Here is a 19,342-nt window from a genome sequence, read left to right as displayed (position 1 = left end):
GATGACTGCCTTCAGTCTGTGGTCTCCCTATGGGAACAGGTTGCACTGTATTGTCATTTCATTGTTTTGGTAATTCATTTTGTGCAATGTGGGTTTTGGGTTACACCGAGGGTTACACTCAGGTTACACTTATTGTCTACATGATCAGCCTTTGTTCTCTTCTGGTTTGAATGGAATTAGTTCCTAATTTTCAGTATTGGATAGTTTTGCTTTTACCTTTTCAGAAATTTAGTACAAATTGGTGCTGTATGAACTACCTAAAATGTCTAGACCTTCCTTTTCATATATAATAGTCTTCCTCACTGAGGACTAGAAGTTTCAAATAGGACAATACATCTTAATGTAGGTTAGCATGCAACTCTTTTATTAATAATATTGAAGCACAGCTACTTGAGCTGCACTGTTTTAATCATAGTTATAGTAAATCATGATACAATTTCCTAGTGGAGTGGAACTGTTTTATTAGTGTTTAAACTGAAATGCACAGTGATCATCATGCTATTTGTTTAACTGTGCTTATCTACTAATGTTGCTACCATTGCTACTAGATGCTTTTTTATTGAGGTGTCTGAGACCTTAGTTATAATCTCTCTTTTTGCCTTTCCTACAATTAAATAATCTGTTATCCTAATGTTTGCTCTTTCCTCTTGTGCTATGGCTGGATGCTTGATAGCCTGAGCTGTCCCTGAAATGCTACTGAATGGGTTCTCCTCCCTCAGCTGCTTTTCAGAAACAGCAGCTGCCCTCTTGCTACACCTACACATCTCCTTGTATCCCCATTTGTTTTAACCATGGCAAGCTAGCATGACAGCAGCCTTGGGATTTTTTTGCCTTTTTTTTTTCCTGGTGATTGGATTTCTGGGTTCAAATTACTTACTTATCTAAGCAGAGTAAAAAAACGCAAAAAACCAACAACCTTTCAGGTACCACTACAGCACTCTAGCCATCAGCCTCTAAGCATGTTTACCTGGAGGAAGTACCAGGTGGCAAGTGTGACAAATTCTTTACTTTGACAGTGAGATTCTCCAAATAAAACTTCAAGCATGCACCTGAATTTAAAATGGAAATCAGGAACCTCCAGCCCTAGGTATTCATCTGTTCAGAAACAGCACTGGTACGCACCTCGATTTTTCATTGTTAATGTACTTTCTTTTGAGGCCCTTCTGCTGAACTCCTATGTGGACACTTCTTTATTTATATGCAAGTTGAAAAAGTACCTGCATTAAGAGATGTCATTGGTTTTGCCTGTGTTTTTCATAGGTGTAGTCTTTAACCCCTGTTTCTGTGGTGCATGCAATATTTCTGAAGTTATCATAACCTGAAGGGGAGGGTATCAAATAAAATGATGACCCAAGAAGATGCTGCAGCTTGATTTTGAACACGTGACAGAAATTCATAAAAGGAATAGTTTTTTTATTGTATTAATTAAGTTGCAGGGACTGTTAAGTTAAACTTAAAATAACCCTTTTAAAAGTTGTTGAGGATAATGAATTACCCAGGAGGAGTTAGAGCCTGCTGCTGCCAACTAAAGTGCTTGGAGACTTGAGATAGAAGTGAACGATAAGAAGCAGCTTTCATGCATTCAAATAAATTACATGTTGGGCTTGGCTTAATCCTGGCAGCAGAATGATCTCAGGGGTTTTCCCTACATTATCTTGGTCTATGATTATGCAAATATCCTTTTAATGTAGCGACTCCTTAACAGGAAATTAGTCTCATACTTGCTCATATGCTCTTGCAATCAACAGACACTTGCTTGCAAAATCCTAGTGTGTCTGAGATACAAAAGACACATTAACTGTTTTAAGTACCAAAATTTTGCAAACAGACAATAACAGGACATGCCCAGATATGCCAGGGATGTAGCAGATGAATCAGGAAAGAGATGTTTGCTAACACAAAAATATTCCTGGGTTTGAAAGTTCAACCAGAATGCAAATGGTACTAAGTTTACATTTGGTTTCAATGATTGTAAGGAAAACACCAGAAGGAAGAAAATCTTACAGAAAAGCAAGATTAAAACTGAATAAAACACGGAAATGAGAGAAAGCATAAAGACAAAAGAAATGGAATCATTCATGTTAAGTGCCCAGCAACCTGCTGCGCCCAGGCAACGCGCAGTCGTCATTCACACATATCCCTCATCACAGTGTTCTCAGGAACTGCCCTGCAATGGGAACTGTCAGGATAAGCTGCTTTGTCTGGAGAACGGGAACTAAAAAAGGGCATTGTAAAACAGAGATTTCATCTGGAAAGACAGAGAGCTGGTATCCTTTCGAAAGGGAGAAATTGGAGTCACAGAAAATGTGCTGTGTTACTTTTGGTAGTCTTAATGCACATTCCAGTAAGCAGGACAGCTCAGTTCCTGATTTCTCAGGTTTGTAAATTCCTTCTAGGTGAAATTAAGTTACATAACCTTTTTCCTTAACTACAAGTTTCTAGCATGGGGAAAAAATACCAGTTAGGTATTTGATATCAAACTGGGACACAACAGTGATTAAGTTGGCAGCTTGTACTCAAGGTGACCTTCTCTGGTTTTTTCTCTTTTAGCCTTGATTGAAGTAAAGACAGCTACATCCTTGGAGTTAAGAGGGGAGCCTAACAAAATGAATCCCATAACTTTCCAATGGGATTTAGGGTAGTATCTGATTCATTCAAGGTCTTTTGAAACTCCCATCAAAGTGAACTGTTCAAGGCATGACCTTAAGGTAACAGTTCAATCAGCCACAAAATCTAGACATCCAGCTCTTTGTTTTAAATATAAAACCTATTCTTTCTTCTATATCCAGTGTATTCTGTTTGTAATAACCAGAAATTACCATTAGAGAAATTGAAGCTAATCTGAGGCTCATTAAGGAGAGAGAATTTATGCTTAACTACTTAAATAAATTCCTGTTGATCTGGTTTCTGGAGATTAACCTGTAATTTTATCTGTCATAGATGGGAGAAACTTGCTAGTCCAACAGCACAATCTCTTAGAGTTAAAAAACCCAAAAGACATATGAGTAGAGAAAGTGTTTGTCAATGCCACTCAGAGTATATGAATTTCCACAATTGCCCATCCAGACAAACATGCTCAATCTCTTTTTTGTACTGAGCATTAGGCAGTCACTGGTTTTCTTTGACTGCTCTAGTAAAAACTAGCAGATGCTAGATTAAATGGGAAGACTAGAGAAAAAAATTAAAAATTTAATTTTTGGAATTGCTGTTGATTCAATAAAAAATCCTAAGAAATAGGCAATGGATGTGGTTCCACTCCAAAATAATTTTGCAATGGTCCACTTAGTATATGCTGAAACTCTGGCATTCATTTTTAGCAGAAATACAAGCCTGTGCTAATCAAGTCAACCAAAAGCCAGATTTTATTTACAATCTGTTATATGCAGCAAAAACTTGAGCAGTACCAGGATAAATGCCTGAGAGCTCTTTTTTCAGGGACTTAGAAATTCACTCTTAAGAATCAGGTCAGGTAGCATTCTTCTGGAGTAACATTAAGTCTTTAACATTAAGTCAACTTGAAATTTAAGCAAATGTCCATGATATGTAAAAAATCCATGAATGATAAGATTATTTGGTAGCAAAGTGCAATCACTGGCTCCTCTACACACTGTTATAAAAGTCTGTCTCAGCTCAGAGGGCTGTCCTTGGACACAACCTGGCTCTGTAAGGCACAACTTTCTATTTCACCTTACAGGTAGGAAAACTAAACAAAACCAAAGCCTGCAAGGGTTCACCTCCCCTTAGAACAAATCTTAAATACAAATACAAAGTGGCTTGAAAAATGAAGCATTTTCAGAGGTTTTTAAATTATTTTGAAATCAGGAAGGATTTATATCAAACTGTATATTTTCTTCTACTCATAATGAGACCAATCCATTTAGAATGTTCCAGGGATCTTTTTTCCCATTTGCCATCTTCTGTAAAACAGCAAAAAACTGTTACAAACCTGTTTGCCAAAATGTGTGGCAAAATAACATTTAAGAGGAAGGCTACTGGTTTATTTGCAATGTTCCACTAGTCAGTGGGCTTTTTTTAATGTTAATTTTTTAATTAAAATTTCAGAGTTGAAGAGGATGCCAATTGTTCAGGCATTACAGCATTTACAACAGAACATATATTGGCATCATAACTGCTTACGGTAAGTTAAGAGTTCTATCTCTTTAACATTTCAAGATCCTGTATTCTGCAGTTTTATTTCCTTCTTGGAAAGCAAGCAGGATGTTTGCTAGGAAGTTACTTTTATTGAGAAATGTTGGAACTTACTTAGCTTTTTGGATGAGCCATTTAAATGGGAATTATGTCATTCTGCCATGAGCCTATCTGGTGATACTAAACCTAGATAATCAGCTTTGGTGGAGATCAAGTCTTTGCTGCAAACATAGAAAAATACCTAGCTGGCTTATAAGCCTACTATTCACATCAGAAAAAGAGATAGACTTAAAAATCATGTGAGTCAAGAAGCTTTGAATCGTATGAGACATTTTCCTATTTTTGTTCTACATAATCGAGCAGAATTAGGGCTTTCTGAGCACTTCAGGAAACAGTAATCATTTCACAGGGTTATGCAGCCACCAGAGTTGTGAAGGCATTAATTTCTTTGATGAGGATTCATATGAGAAGATATGAGAAGGGTGCATTCAACTAATTTCCAAATAATTGAATGGGACTCTGAGTATCTAGGAATCCTGTATGAAAGAACTGAACTACTACTGTAGAAATGATTTACAGATTTTAGAGAGGCTACAGAGCAAATTGTAGCTGCATGAGAAGGTGAATATTGTAACTAACACAGAGGAATATATTTGGCAAAAAATACCTTTCCTTGTGAGTGTTCTTTTATGGTTTGCCTTTACATATGCAAAACAAAAAACCATCAAACGTAAAATGTTCTTCATCCTTATAAAACATCAGTACCATGGAACGATACAATTATCACCTATTCTGAAATCATTATCAGAATACCACACAAAGTTATTTTTTTGCAAAAATCAGACAGTTTAAATAATTAAAGGCCACAACAAATAGATGGCAGCTAGATTTCAAGACTAATTGGATTGTCACATGAAGAAGTTTTTTTATTAGTACATCCACAGGGAAGAAAAGCTAAGAGAATTACTTTCTGCTTTCCCTTAAGGTCAGTTGCACCTCTCAAATCTTGAACACACTTTAGAGATGTGTGAAACAGCCTGTCCAAAGTCACCCTCTGGTCTAAAAAACAGCATTTTCACACAAGTTCTTACTGCAATTCACATACACTCAAAAGATGTGGAATCACTGCAAACTATTTGCCACTGATAAACAAGTGTCTAATAATGAAAAAACATATCAATTAAGCCAACAACCTGTAGTTAGTCAGTGAAAATCATTATTTCACAATAACCAAGGTCCCCCTAAGGGTTAAATGTTGCACACGGCGGGTACAGAGGTACAAAAGTGAAGGGCAAACATGCCTAAGGTACACAAAACACTGACCTTAATTGTCATCTACAGGAAAAGGGGGAAGTGGTGTCTGCCATGTCTGGCATCAGTCATCTCCTCTTGCCCTGGCTTTACGTTCTATTTGGACCCACCTTTGCATTGGTTCAATGTTTTTATCAGTGGCTTAGTAGGAAATAATTGAAACAATTTTCCCCCCACTCCCACAGTAGTTTTATTTTAGGTTGAAGAGTTAATTCACCTCAGGGAAGCTCCAAAAAAGCGCCAGATCTGGTGGAAGGGGAAGTGGTGGGAATGCATGACTCCTAGCAGAAACCAGGGTCAGCTGGCACTTAGCCTGTCTCAGCTCACCCTCGGGTCTGAGGTCTCAATACTCAATTAGAAAATTGGTCAGTCGAGGCTTACAGTGATGCCACCAGGGGGCCATTCAGAAGATTTTGAAAGAAGACACTGTCATAATTATGTGAGACTGTTTTAAGGAGCAGTTTGATTAAATCTACCTTGGGGGGTGGGGGGGTGCTAAGCAGAGGTCATAAAAAGGTGTTATTCAAAGTGAAGGAATTAAAAAAGGTAAGACCCAGAGCAGTCCCCCAGTAACAACTGCAAAATACATGCTATAAAATTTCCTTCTCATTATAATGACAATTAGAAGAATTTAAAAATACATATGCTACAGGCTTAATTTAAAAAAAGGAAAAAACCCAAAACATAAACACGAACATGGTATGAAGGAATCAACAGTTCAAACAATTTAAACTTTATTAACTTCTAATTAAGGGGTTGTCCTCACTTTTTTCTGGAAGAATAAAAGCTACAATAATTTTCAGAAATACAGACTTATTTTAAGTTAAATGATGTAGCATTTGGGCAGGATCAACAAGTGGAGGTTGTTGAAATATGAATTTTTAAGGCACAAAACTAAAATGTGACATTAGTTCTCCAAAGTTTTTCAAAGTATTTTTGCATCTGAATTTTCATTCCTCCTACTGTGGCATTTGGCAGGACTTGGAAATTGCAATGATTGTTCAGTAGTTAGGATTTTTTAACTCTCCTTTAATTTCTGGGTGTGTTTAACAGAAGTTCTTGGCGACATTTGTCAATCAGCTGAGGATCAGCACCCCCTTCTGGCTTCAATAGTATGGGGCGAAAGCCAGCACTGCCATCATCATGTAAAAAACCTGTACAGGAGAAACAAAGTAAAAGCAAAAATATTCTAAAACTTGTCACAATAAATAGGCAAAGGAATATTAATGCCACTAAAGTAGCCCAACTTATCCAATTGCAGGGGCTGAGGAGTAATTTTAGAATGGCCCTCGTGGGCCATGAGGTAGCTTTGTGCAGGTGTGGCAGCTGGCGTGTCTTCATCACTGCAGGCAGCAGCAGCACCCTGAACCCCTGCTAAGGCAGAGGCTCACTGACAGCACACCTCCTGCCCCACTGCTTCCTCCTCCAAGTCCCTGTCTGTTCTGGGCATTAGCCTATCCTGTTTAGTTACACCACTGCTTTGGTCAAGAAGTTCCTTTATAATCTCAGTACTGCTACCTTTAAATTTGTATTTTCCAACTCTGAAATGTTATGCTACCACTGCATTTTGCCATACCGAGCTGTACATATGTGAGAATTATTTCAGGTATCCTTCATGTAAGGTACACCTGCTCATGTTATCTAGGGGCTTTAACTTCAAAAATTTCTTATGAAAACTTTCAAAACTGATCATTGCTACAGGAGAAAACAGGAAGTCAATGTGATTTCCTACATGAGGTAAACAGGTAACACTAATCAGTGAAACTCAAACCAGCCACACTGAAGGAAAAAACCAAACCCCCTAAAACCCCCAACCAACCCACCACAAAAGTAATATCACTGAGATGGTCTGAAATCAAACCTGATCCTGCAAGCAGAAGAACAAATATGGGTGTTCAGACATCTCTGTCCACATCAGCTCACTAGTCTCTGGCCTTTTTAGTCCATTGGCTTTTCTGGAAATGCTTGATATTATTTTGTTTTAAAAAGAAATCATGCTCCATGCTGTACATTGGCATTAAATATCCAATGGACAATCTAGCTATTAATATATATATACATATTTTGATGCATTGTGTGGAAAAGGACCACTATTTCAGGCATAGGCACAAATGCAGTGGTAATGGAGCAGACTGCGAGAAGATGAGCAATAATGAAGTTTGCTGAGTGGGAAAACAGTCAGAAGTGATGGTGTCATCTACAGTCTCTCCCTCCAAACAGATCATCCTTACAGATAAATTCACACCTGAGTATAAATGTTGTTGACATTTACAAGATCCCATTTTCTCCTGCTGGATGTTTTGAAGGATCTAGCCCGTGCTGCTTCATCTGCACTGCAATATCAAACAGGTAGTCATAACATTCACACCTAAAATAAATAGGGGGAAAAATGCAATGTAAGTAAAGCTCAAGCCTTATCATGTTTTATGAAAATTAGTATTTTCCTTCCTTAAGATTTTATCACCAATGTGATAGTCTGACTGGACAGCTCTATTATTGCTTATTTCCAATGCTGCGGAATGGAAAGTGCCATTTTCCTGCATAATATTGATTTGCTGCATTTCCATCAGCAGATGAGGTAAATTCCAAAAATAGGACTAGGGAGGGCTACACAAACAGTATTGGCAGGTGTCATATAAAGCAGAGAATGCCTGCATGCTTCATATGAGCAGGGATTTGTTGACTTGTCTGAAAGGAAAATGCTGGCAACCCTATTAGCCAGCACTGATATGAAAGAAAAACCAAGCAATGGAATCATGGATGAATCCATTCCCAAAAGCTCCCTATACATGCAGTGAGGTCTTAATATTCTGAATCATTGTCCATGGGCTGGAAATATACATAGCATTAAGTTCATTAAGATCCTGAGGCAAGAGATAGCATATTCCTGGACTGTACTCACATTGTTTTGGCTTTTTCCCATGTCTCTCCCCATACATAAACGCCGTGACGTCTGACCAGGACAGCACAAGAGTCTGGGTATTTTTCCATTGCACGTGCCATTCTCTCCTTGAGATCCTTCTCTTCTGGTGTATTCTCAATAATAGGAACCACTAGTGTATCATCATATCTGTTAAAAAATAGCATCTTCATGTATTTAAAAAAACCCTGTGCTTGGATATATGAAACTTTTCCTAAGAAAGAAATTATCCTCTGACTGTGTAAAATGTTAAATTCTCAGGACTAGATTTTATTCTCTTCTCTTGTGAGTCATGCTGTAGCACGGGAATTCTCAGGAACATCTCTCACTCCCAAACACATATTACGCTGGCAATACCTGAGCTACACTTGAGGCACAAAAAGAAAACAACACTTTAATCTATTAGGTGTAGCTGTTTATTCCCATATCACTTTGTAGTTGGGTCCCTTTACAACTTTTTCAAATTCTTCATCCTGTACTGGCATCATCTTCAAGTTTTACCTCAGATTAAATTATTTAAAAGAATCATATAATATAGAAGGAAATGAAGCTGTTTGCTGGAGAGCAGAAAAAAATTAATTTACATAGTCCAAAAAGCCCCTGGAAGATTGTCCTGCTAAGGCATATAAATAGAAAGTAGAGTCAACACATGAAAAATAAGTTCTCTGTGATGGAGTCATTGGTGGGCTACATGTGATCTTAAGAGAGCCTGAGAACCCCAGCTCCAAAGACAAGACGATGCACGTTACTCAGTGGAACTTGCCTAAGAGTTTCTTCTGAAGGAGGACTGGGATATTTGGCATTGTTTGAACCTTAATTAACACTAGCAGAAACTTGTTTAAATAGTTTTAATAAGTCCCCAGTTCAGGTTCAGATTTATCATTGAGATCACATAGATATTTCATGAGTGGATGCTAGTAGCACTTTCTTTTGTGGAACACGGAAAGAAAGCAATGGTAAAAAAACCCAACACCAACAGCTTGTATCTGAAATCAAATATTCAGAAGATAAAGTCTCATCTCTTATGGCTCTCAATGCTGACATTTTCTCAAGGAAGGCTATAAAAACAGTGAATGAAGAAAGTGACGCGGCATTTGAAGCTCTACTTTGACTCTTATAGATCTGGATCACTAAAATTACACTTGGAGTGTTTGTTACTAATGAGGCCAAATGAGTTAATGGATTGGCTTCCTAGGTTCTGCTTTTGCTTGAGCTTGGAAGCTGCTATAAATATCATAACTGATTCCTAACCAGGACCATAAGCTTTCTGTCAAAAACTAATACCTAAAAAACGTCAAGAAGACTCTGAATGAGCTAAATACTTGGGATCTCTTTTTTTAAAATTGAAATATAAGCAGCCTACGTTTATTCAAACATGGATGTAAAATACCTTGTGACAGTCTGACTTTCAAACCTGTTTACTACTGATCTAATTATCCTTCTATGGAAATCAAAGGTAAAACTAGTGTGGGATCACTGGAGTCAAATTTAGGCCAACATATACTTCTGATTATTCTATCTGTAGCATTTTCCTGGACAGCTTCCAGGAAATATTTATGTAACTAGAAACAACATGCAATCTCTTTTTTGAAAAGCGCCATTTTGTATTTTGAATCCAAAGTCCCATTTTTCTTTTGAATTCAGTGGGGAGACTTGAGTGAGGCAAGCCAGTGGAATCAGTCTAGCGTGAATGAACACGTGCTTATGAGCCATATAATCTGGAGCTTTGATTTCTTGGGTTTTTCTGGTAAATTAACAGAATGACACAGAAAGCTTGGAGGTATGGAACCCAATAAATACAATGTTTCCTGACTAACATTTAGGAGTGCTTGAGAGCTCAAAATGCATATAAAATTTTTTTGTGGATTTTTAAAAAAACAATGCTGTTAGACAATTGAGTACAAGGGCTTGTATTTTACCACATTAAAAATGCACATGCTAATGGTGACAAGAAAGTAAAGTTGGCAGGTCGACCAAAATGGAATAAAATATGCCTGGGTGTAAAATCACATATGGCTTGCTCCCTTGCCAAAGGGCAATAGTTAGATACAAAAATTAACATCAAAAAGTGGAAAGAATTTAGCAATTCAATTTCTCATCTCCTTGTCACATGTTATATAAATGTTGTTTGCAGATCCCAATTCAACACTCTGTGGGTGGAGACCTCAAAACAAGCCATCACACATAATTTGGAATAACTCAGCACTTACCTCAGAGCTCATCCTTGAAAAGTAATAACATTATCTTTAATGAGCTGTTTATTCTGAATTTTCTTTCAAACTCTGTCAAGTAAATCTGAAATCCTCTACTCTCTTAACATGCCCTAAACTAGCACAGGCAGTGATATGTGAAGTCCACCCAAATGTAGTTTGTGCATGCTATCAATCCAACCTGGTGCTGGCTGGCTCCAGCTTCAGCTGAATGTTATACAGATGTGGTAACATCTCAGGATGTAGCTCTTTATTTGGCTTCTTCCTGTAGCTCAAGAGACCACAGCAGCCTTGGCATTACAAGATTTTATCTCAGATCTCTTACACAGGCTTCAGATCTTACAGAAAACCAGCAGTGACTCATTCATTCCAGAGGTCTTTTTATTTAATATTCTTATTACTTTGTATTATACACTTTCAAGTATCTAACTCAAATGACTCGTATTGATATTGCTGAAAACAAATTATCACACCTCTTTTCCTAAATATAGAGAAGTACCTGTAATAGCCTCCTGAAGTACACTTCTGGATTCCTTTTATCATCTCCTGATGGGTAATAGAGAACTCACTCCCTGGGTAAAGAAGGGTAGCCATAACAGCAGCCTTGGAATGTGTATGGATCACTGCGCCTGCCCCTAGGAACAGAAAAAGGAAATTTAGACTTAATTTTAAAATGTGTATATTAAGAAAATTTGATTCACATACTTGATTCATTTCCTTTGATTAGGCATCTTAGCAAATGTTGATTTACTGTATGAGAGGAAAATATACAGCAACTTAAATGAAGGTATGAGGTAAATACTCATGTAAGGGATAATTATGGATTGTCTTAGGACACTTTTGTTAACTTTCAATTAGTGATACATTCCAGGAGAGACACTGCTTGTACACATTCAAACAGAAACACTACTTGTACATTTCTTTATATACTAAAATGACTGAGACACTCTTAATTTTATCAGAGTTCTGAGGTTATAAAGAATTCCCAAACTTATTTGTTAAATGAAAGTTTAAAGCCTTTTACTTTCTTTTTATGTTTTCCTCAATTATCTGCTGATTCTCTGAAAAAAATTCATCATCTCATTGCGTCATGATGGAAGATAGGTAGACAATAATTATAATCTACTTATAAAGATGCAATATTGTTATTCCTTGAGGACACATGTAAGCTGCTTGTGCAGGAAGACCAGAAGAGACTCCCTAAGTCCTTTCTAAAATAACCGATGTAAATTTTGCATGACATCAAAAGCTCTCTGTTACTATTTACCTGCAAAAGAAAAGTTTCATACTGTTTTCACCTATTCCTAATTCATAACTGTTAATCTCACCCAATGGAGGCAACAGGATTCAAACTGTAATAGCTGAATTGGCAAAACCACTGATATAAAACTGGTGTAATCCTGGGCTTCCCCTGCAACCTACCAATATTCTGCACTAAAATCAGTGCTGAAAACATGATCACAGGCATAGCTACAAGAGAAAATTAAATTGCAAGTGCTACCTACAGGATGTCACTGAGGATTATATCCACTGTATATACACCTTTGCAAATCAATTTATTTTATAGTTTCATGTGTATTTCACTGTAATGTCTATGTATAAAGAATATGGTACTGAATAGCAATTTTGTGGATGTACACATACAGTGTTTCAGCCACTGCTGAATTGCAAACATTGCTACATACCTCTCATAGTGTAGGCATTCATAAAAAGAGGTGTGCACTGGCTTTTCTTTAGTTTCTTGTGCAGAGGAGGACCACTGATGTCCTGTTCATTCATGTCACAAACAAACATATCTTCTGGCTGTAAGAAAGAAGAAATTATTTTGATCTGTGATAGTTTTGTTTGATATTTAACCTCAAATAGTTTTGTTTTCCCTCTAGGGAAACAAATATATACAAACCATAATACAGAATGTGATTTGAACTTTGTAAAAGTGCTGTAATGCTCCACATTTATTCCATCTTCTAATAGTGCTTTACCAATATTGTGTAATGGAAATTAGTATTAGGTACTCTTTTTCCTCAGACTGCTGCCATACAGATATTTGTAAAACTACAATTTTCTCAGAAAGGAGATATGTAGCTCAGTAATAACAACTGATCAAAAGAAAAAGGAGTAACTGATTCAAAATAGGAAATGTAGACGTACTTTTTCTTCCCTACTTATAAGAACCAACAAACAACACAAGTTAAACTCAAAAAATAATACATTTCACTTGCAGAACTATTTCTTTTTAAACTTTGCTTTTAGTAGCTTTATATTAATGTTATCTTTGCATCAATTAGCTATTCATAATAGTACAAAGAATTGTTCAGGACAGTAATAAAATTTTGATGTTATTTTAAAAATCAGCAGAAAATACAATTTTACAGGAAAATACAAATACAGGAGATTTCCTCACTGACTGCACTTAATCCTCTGTTACTGCAAGCACAGACCAGAGCATCGTGGTTATCTTACATACCTTTGCCTGCCTTACTTCTCCACATCCCCAGCAAACACTGCTCTAAGAACCCAAGTTTTTACCCGTGAAGAAATTCCTTTCCCTCCTCACTGTATTTATCCTCAGATTTATGAGATGACAAATCCTTTCCATGTATTACTCTATTCTGGGGGAGTTCCTGCTGTCATTAAATAAGTATTGTTTACTGTTCCCCCCCTCCTCTTACATTTTGGGCTTTTTTTGGAAAGCAGAGAGAGAGACAAGGTCACCTTTTCATGGGGAGAACCCATTTATTTACGGAGAATATCAAGACAAATATTTGCAATCACTCAAACAAAAACAAACAGCGATGAGGTGTTAATGTCTATTTACGGGTAACTTGAAACTGTAGCCAGACAGGTCTAGCCAACCAAGCCTGACAAAGAATAAAGCTGGACTGGAGTAACGCTCCACTCTCATGCTGCTCTGGGTTAATTTAAAGCAAAGAGAGCATCAAGACTAATTTACACTGGCCATGAAACTCATACTGGCTTGCTATGATAGTGGAGTACTGGGAGAAATCAGCAGTTGTTTCAGTAACGTAGTCAGCAGTATAACAAGTTTGCAACTTCACATTAGGAAAAATGAAACTCTAAACAAAGGCACTTTCCTCCATCTCAAGATGAGCTCTGAGGTAAAAGCACAGTTTAACACACCTGTATTCTTTCCTTTTGGACTCCTGAAGGAGCGATGTAGATTTCATCCCTAGGAAAAGTAGCAGATGAGAAAAATCAGTGAACACCGTTGAGCAATGACTGTTCCACTGGACAGGCATTCGAGCTCTTGAGCCACTGAAAAGGAAATCGCAAATCTAGACCCTCACAATTAAAAAACTTTCTTGTTCTTCCCATACATTGACAGGTAGATAGTTTTCAAAATAGAACCAAATTGTACAAAAAATTGTAAATAAAATCTTTAACTTGCAGGGGTACAAAACCCTGCTTTCAACTTGACAGAAATCTGAAACACATGTAAGAAATGCAGCCTTATTTTTCCAACAAAGAAAAACAGCCTCTCCCTGCAGCAACTCAAAATTCCTAGAATTCAGAATAAAAATTAAAGGAGAAATTGCAAACAGATACTGATCTGTGATGAGGCAGGTGACAAAACTGTAACATAAAAATCCATAAACTATCTATAAACAGTAATTTTTATCTGCAACACTCAACATTGTAAATACTTTTTTTTTTAACTGTGCAGGTTAGGTTTCTAATGCAGTTCCATGCTTAGTTGTGTTGATAAAGAGATAGCACTAATTCAGTGCAATTAAATGACTGAAATTTAAGTAGAAGTGCATCACTTCTTGCAAGGACTACATGAACAAAAAACCATAAAAAGTGATTGAAACTAAAACGATTTCAAGATGGCACTGCATTATTTTCATTATTAGCACAAAAACCCCAACTGTATTCTCTCTCTGAAACGCAATCACTATTTGGCTTCAGCCAGTCACGTACTAAATTCAGGAGCAGAGAGACATCTAGTGAATAATTAGTCAAGTTACAGACACATTTCCAATGGACCATGGGATTTTTGTAGTTCTGGACAAGAGTATTGGAGCTGGAGAAAGGTCTGGAGCACAAGTCTTGTGAGGAGCAGCTGAGGGAGCTGGGGCTGTTTAGCCTGGAGAAAAGGAGGCTCAGGGGTGACCTTAGTGCTCTCTACAACTGCCTGAAAGGAGGCTGTAGTCAGGTGAAGTTGGTCTCTTCTGCCAGGTAACCAGTGACAAGACAAGAGGAAACTACCTCAATTTACATCAGGAGAGGTTTAAATTGGATATTAGGAAAAATGTCTTCAGTGAAAGGGGTTACCAAGCATTGGAATAGGCTTCCAGGAAAGCAGTTGGCTCACCATCTCTGGAAGTTTTCAGAAGACCTTTAGGCACGGTGCTTAGGAATGTGGTTTAGTGGAGAACTTGGCAGTGGTAGGTTAATGGTTGGACACTAGATGATATTAAGGATTTTTACCAATCGAAACAATTCCATGATTTTAATTCTTCCAAAACTAAAACTCTTAAGATGATGTACTATTCATAGTAGTAAAATGTCTGTGAAGCACAGAAAAATGTGGCTTTATCATATTTGTAATTTTTGACATTCATGAATTAGCATTGCCGGCATTGCATTAATTTAGTCTTGATTCATTTGCATGAGCAAGATAAGAAAGCAAGTGGTAAACTTATGACAGACACACAATTTTTCTTAAACAGATTTTTTTATTTTTTAGAATTTAACCAGAAAGAGAAAATCCGATGATAAAATAAAGTCTTCAAATACAAGATACCTCACAAAGAATTCTACATCCATTTTTAACGTGCTATGCCAAGTCCAAATAGGCCTTTATTTTCCTTGATAGTTGATATGAACATCACAGTGAGTAAGGCTGATTAAGATTACCTGGTAAAAACAGTTGTTATTATGAATCAAATTTCAACTGTTCCTTTATGTTTTCCTTTCTAACAATGCCAAGTAAACAAGTTATAGAGCTACAAAGGAAAACTATATTACTATATTAGTGCATTCTCTGATAATGCCATTTGTCTTGCCAAAACCAACAGGAGATGCACTGGAATGACAAAGAAAATAGGCTACATTTAGGTACTGATGACAAATCAGTGCTAGAAAGATCTTCAATCTTCCCACAGAATTTACCCTCTTTTAATTCATCTCATGATTATTACTCTTGCGGCTTTCCTTGCAAAATCAAGCAGGGAGGTGAAATGACCTGCACAAAGTCCAAACAGCACAAGTATGAGCATTTTGGGTCTTTTATTCATATATTTTTGTATATATATATATATATATATATATATATATATATATATATATATATAAAACACCTTTGAATAGCAATGGCTATTTGTGCATGCATGCAAGCATATACCAGAAAAATGTGAGGTCAGATACTCTCAAGATTGTGTCACAACCTTGTGACTGGGTACAGAATTGCAGGCACTGTGCAAGGTTCTTGGCAGAACGAGGACTTATCTTTTTTTCAGCAGCCACTGAGCGGAGCTCTGTTCCCACTAAAAGGATTGGAGATTGGGAGACAGGCAAATTAAAACACAAAGTGGTGCGTCTTCGTACAGACCAAAAATTGTTGTTACCTGTTGTGCTTTATTTGTAAAGTATTTTTATAATTTAGAAATTACCTCAGTGGAGCAGTAATTTCCTTCTTAGCGGAAATATCAGGCCTGTAAAATACATCTAGGGTGAGACTGATCTTATTTAACCACAGGCATCTGAAAGCCGCGTGCCTGATGTAACCCACTCTGAATTCCAGAGACAGTGAAATGAAAAAGGGGGAACACATTGTTCTTTAAAGGCAACTCATCTACCTTAAAAAAAGGTAGGAAAGGGACAGGATAAGGTCACTCTCTGAAGTTGTCTCTCCCTATTGAAGGGTCTGCAATGATTAATTCAGACTATTCACCTTCCTCTGGTATGGTTAATTTTGGCATACTGCTCATTTCCCCCTCTAACTTCTTGCTCACTCTCGACCTGCAAACATTTCTCATGGAACTGAAATGCCCTCAGCGACGACTGAACACAGCCACCCCTCTCTCAGCACCACACTATCTCTCTTTCATCATTACTTACCCATGTTTCAAGCTGATTCCTCCACCAGTTCCTGTTACCCAGCCCAAACCATAAAACAGTCTACAAAGCTCTGGGATAAGATTCCTTGGATGTAACCCATCCTAAAAAGAAAATAAATAAATCAACGAGAAACCATCAGAAACACCTCACACCTAAGAATTCGAGCTCTCAAAGTGAGTTTAGTGGATTAGTACTTTCATACTGCAGCAAAATGGTCTAATTTATGCTAATGAACTTCAATTACAAAATAACTGCATGTTTACACAATGCCCTTAATGCTCTGCCAGGGACATCACACCTTGAAACAAACAAAACCCCCAAATAAGGTGCACATCTGACTATCCTTCACAGGAAAGATCTCATCTAAAATTTATTTGAATGCAGTGGCCTATAGACATGACACTAGCATGGACTATTGCACAAAAAAAAGGGAAAATAAATGCATCTAACATTATCAATTTTTAAAAGCTTGACTTATGGTTTTCCTATTAAATCAGTTTTTCTGTAAGTTTATTTTGCTTGATTTACAAATTTCAGTAGAACAGACTTTATTAGTCAATACACATTTTTAAACAGCACTCAAAAATACCACAGAAAATACACCCAAATTATTTTATGAACTTTACATTCCTATATTTTTACTACAGAAAGTTACTTTATATGCAGTTTAGTCAGAAAGAAAATTGCATTATTTTAATATTTCTTTAGAAGGAAAAAAACCCATCCTGTATTTTTTCCATATTCCATTCTTTATTACATTAATATTCATAGCTATATATTAACCAAAGGTATGTCTGGTGTCAAAGGTAAGGTTTCTACCTACATTACCACAGTCAAACAGCTGCTTTTACGGTGTGCTTGTATGTAGGATTCTTTCATTTTTTTTAATTGCAACTAGCTTTAGAAGTTTTTCTAAAATAACAGATGGTTAGCTGCTCTACTGCTCACATCAGTCATTAATGCCCATCAAAAACATGTCCCAGAAAAATATTTTGTTTAGAATCCACATTGGGGGGCAGTATTTTGTCAACATCAACAGAATAGAGAGATCCAAAGCAAAAGCAGCACACAGCAGAAATGGCAGGCAGGCGGTTACTTGGTGCCAATACCTTTGCTGAGATGTTTAGAAAGAAGCGCTTCCAGGTGGTGTTGGACTTGCAGAACTAAGGGTGGGGAGGCAGCATGGAACAGGAGCGCGAGGCAGTGGAGAGTGGGAAGGTGAATTACTGGAGATGGCAGCCTGGGGCACGTTTGACAATGTCTGGAATCTCCTCCTCTAACCTCATCTTTACAACCTCCAGTGACAGTGAGATTTGTTCTGTCTTACCAAAGATGATGGACATGCAGGAGATGGTTTTCCCTCTCACCTACAATGTGACAGTGTTTTATGCATCACAACAACTCAGTCTGTTGCTCTTTTTTTTGCTTGGTTTTTGTTTTTAAAGAACTGGATTCTTTCCCACTTTCCTGGTAGGCCACAATATCTAGGCTGCTGATACCTCTCATCTCCCTGCTGTCAGTTCTGGCTGGTTTTGAAGCTTGGGCTGGTCACACAAAGTGTGACACAAACTGGAGAGGTGTTCTGAGCCTCGTCCAGGCAATGCCTCCATATGCTCAGTGTTTGATGAAGCACAGCACTGCCAGCTCATGTTCTGGTTGTGATAGTACATAAAATCCCAATCAAAGACTAATTAAAAAAATACAAAAGAAAGCCAAATCACAAAACAAACCTAAACAACCCTAGTCAACACAGAGACACGAGCCACGTAGATGCCCATCTGACAGCTGGTAACTTTCTGGAAATTGTACTAAATTTTACAACATGTTTATATAGGTGCACAGAATAGCCATGGCTGGAAGAGACCCTTGGAGACAATTCAGTGCAATCCCCCTGCCAAGGCAGGGTCGCCCAGAGCAGGTGACACAGGAAAGCCTCCAGCTGGGCTTTGAATGTTTCCAGAGGGGGAGACTCCCCGACTCCCTTGGGCAGCCTATTCCAGTGCTCTGCCACCCTCAGCGTAAAGAAGTTCATCCCCGTGTTGAGGTGAAACTCGTATTTGAGCTTATGAACATCGCTCCTGGGAAGCCGGACACTTGCTGAGCCTGGATCTTCCTGCCTGAATTTCCTCCCGGCCGCCAGGGCACGGTGCCAGCTCATAGTCAACTCGCCAGCCACCAGTACTCCCAGGGCCTCCCTCCTAATTAGCAGCTGCGAACTGCTGGCCAGTCAGCAAGGTTCAAGAGCAGCCCAGCCCCCGCCATCGCGGAGGGCTCTCGGAGCGGTGGCGCGGCCCCGCCGCCCCCCGGTCCCGTTACCTGCGCCGCGTCCCCGCCGGCGGCCGCCATGGCGCGGCCAGCGCGGGGTCCTTGCTCGGGGCCTTCTTTGGGGGGCCGCGCGGGCGCCTGCGGAGCGCTGGGCATCCCCCGGCCGTGGGCACCGAGCCGAGATGCGGCGGGCGGGATGGAGAGGCCGCTGCTCTGCCCCCGGGCCGGGAGCTGGCAGGGACTGGAGGAGATGGGTGTGCGCCCCGGGGACGAACAGCCAGGCTAGGCCGCGCGATTGCGTGTGCCCATGCCTGGGGCGATCGAGGCGGCCAATCCCACGGCAGGTGCCGCAGGCGGAGCACGGGGGCTCGCTGAAGCCGCCCCCCGGCGCTGGGGGCGTGCC

General features: G+C 38.6%; 1 protein-coding gene across 1 annotated transcript; it reads right to left on the bottom strand.

Annotated features, from left to right (window-relative positions):
* Positions 1-6,162: 6,162 nt before the first annotated feature.
* Positions 6,163-19,151, bottom strand: APIP (APAF1 interacting protein). The gene is made up of 8 exons (XM_084207450.1): positions 18,991-19,151; positions 16,675-16,775; positions 13,732-13,780; positions 12,276-12,393; positions 11,090-11,225; positions 8,363-8,530; positions 7,706-7,828; positions 6,163-6,614 (listed from the first exon to the last, which is right to left on the bottom strand). Exons 1-7 carry the CDS (start codon positions 19,093-19,095, stop codon positions 7,729-7,731), a joined length of 777 nt encoding a protein of 258 aa, XP_084063576.1. The 5' UTR covers positions 19,096-19,151; the 3' UTR covers positions 6,163-6,614; positions 7,706-7,728.
* Between the last annotated feature and the right edge of the window lie 191 nt (positions 19,152-19,342).

Source organism: Fringilla coelebs (assembly GCF_963513975.1).
Source record: "Fringilla coelebs genome assembly, chromosome: 6".
In the NCBI taxonomy this organism is placed as follows: domain Eukaryota; kingdom Metazoa; phylum Chordata; class Aves; order Passeriformes; family Fringillidae; genus Fringilla; species Fringilla coelebs.
This window is presented reverse-complemented; position numbering and strand designations above follow the sequence as displayed.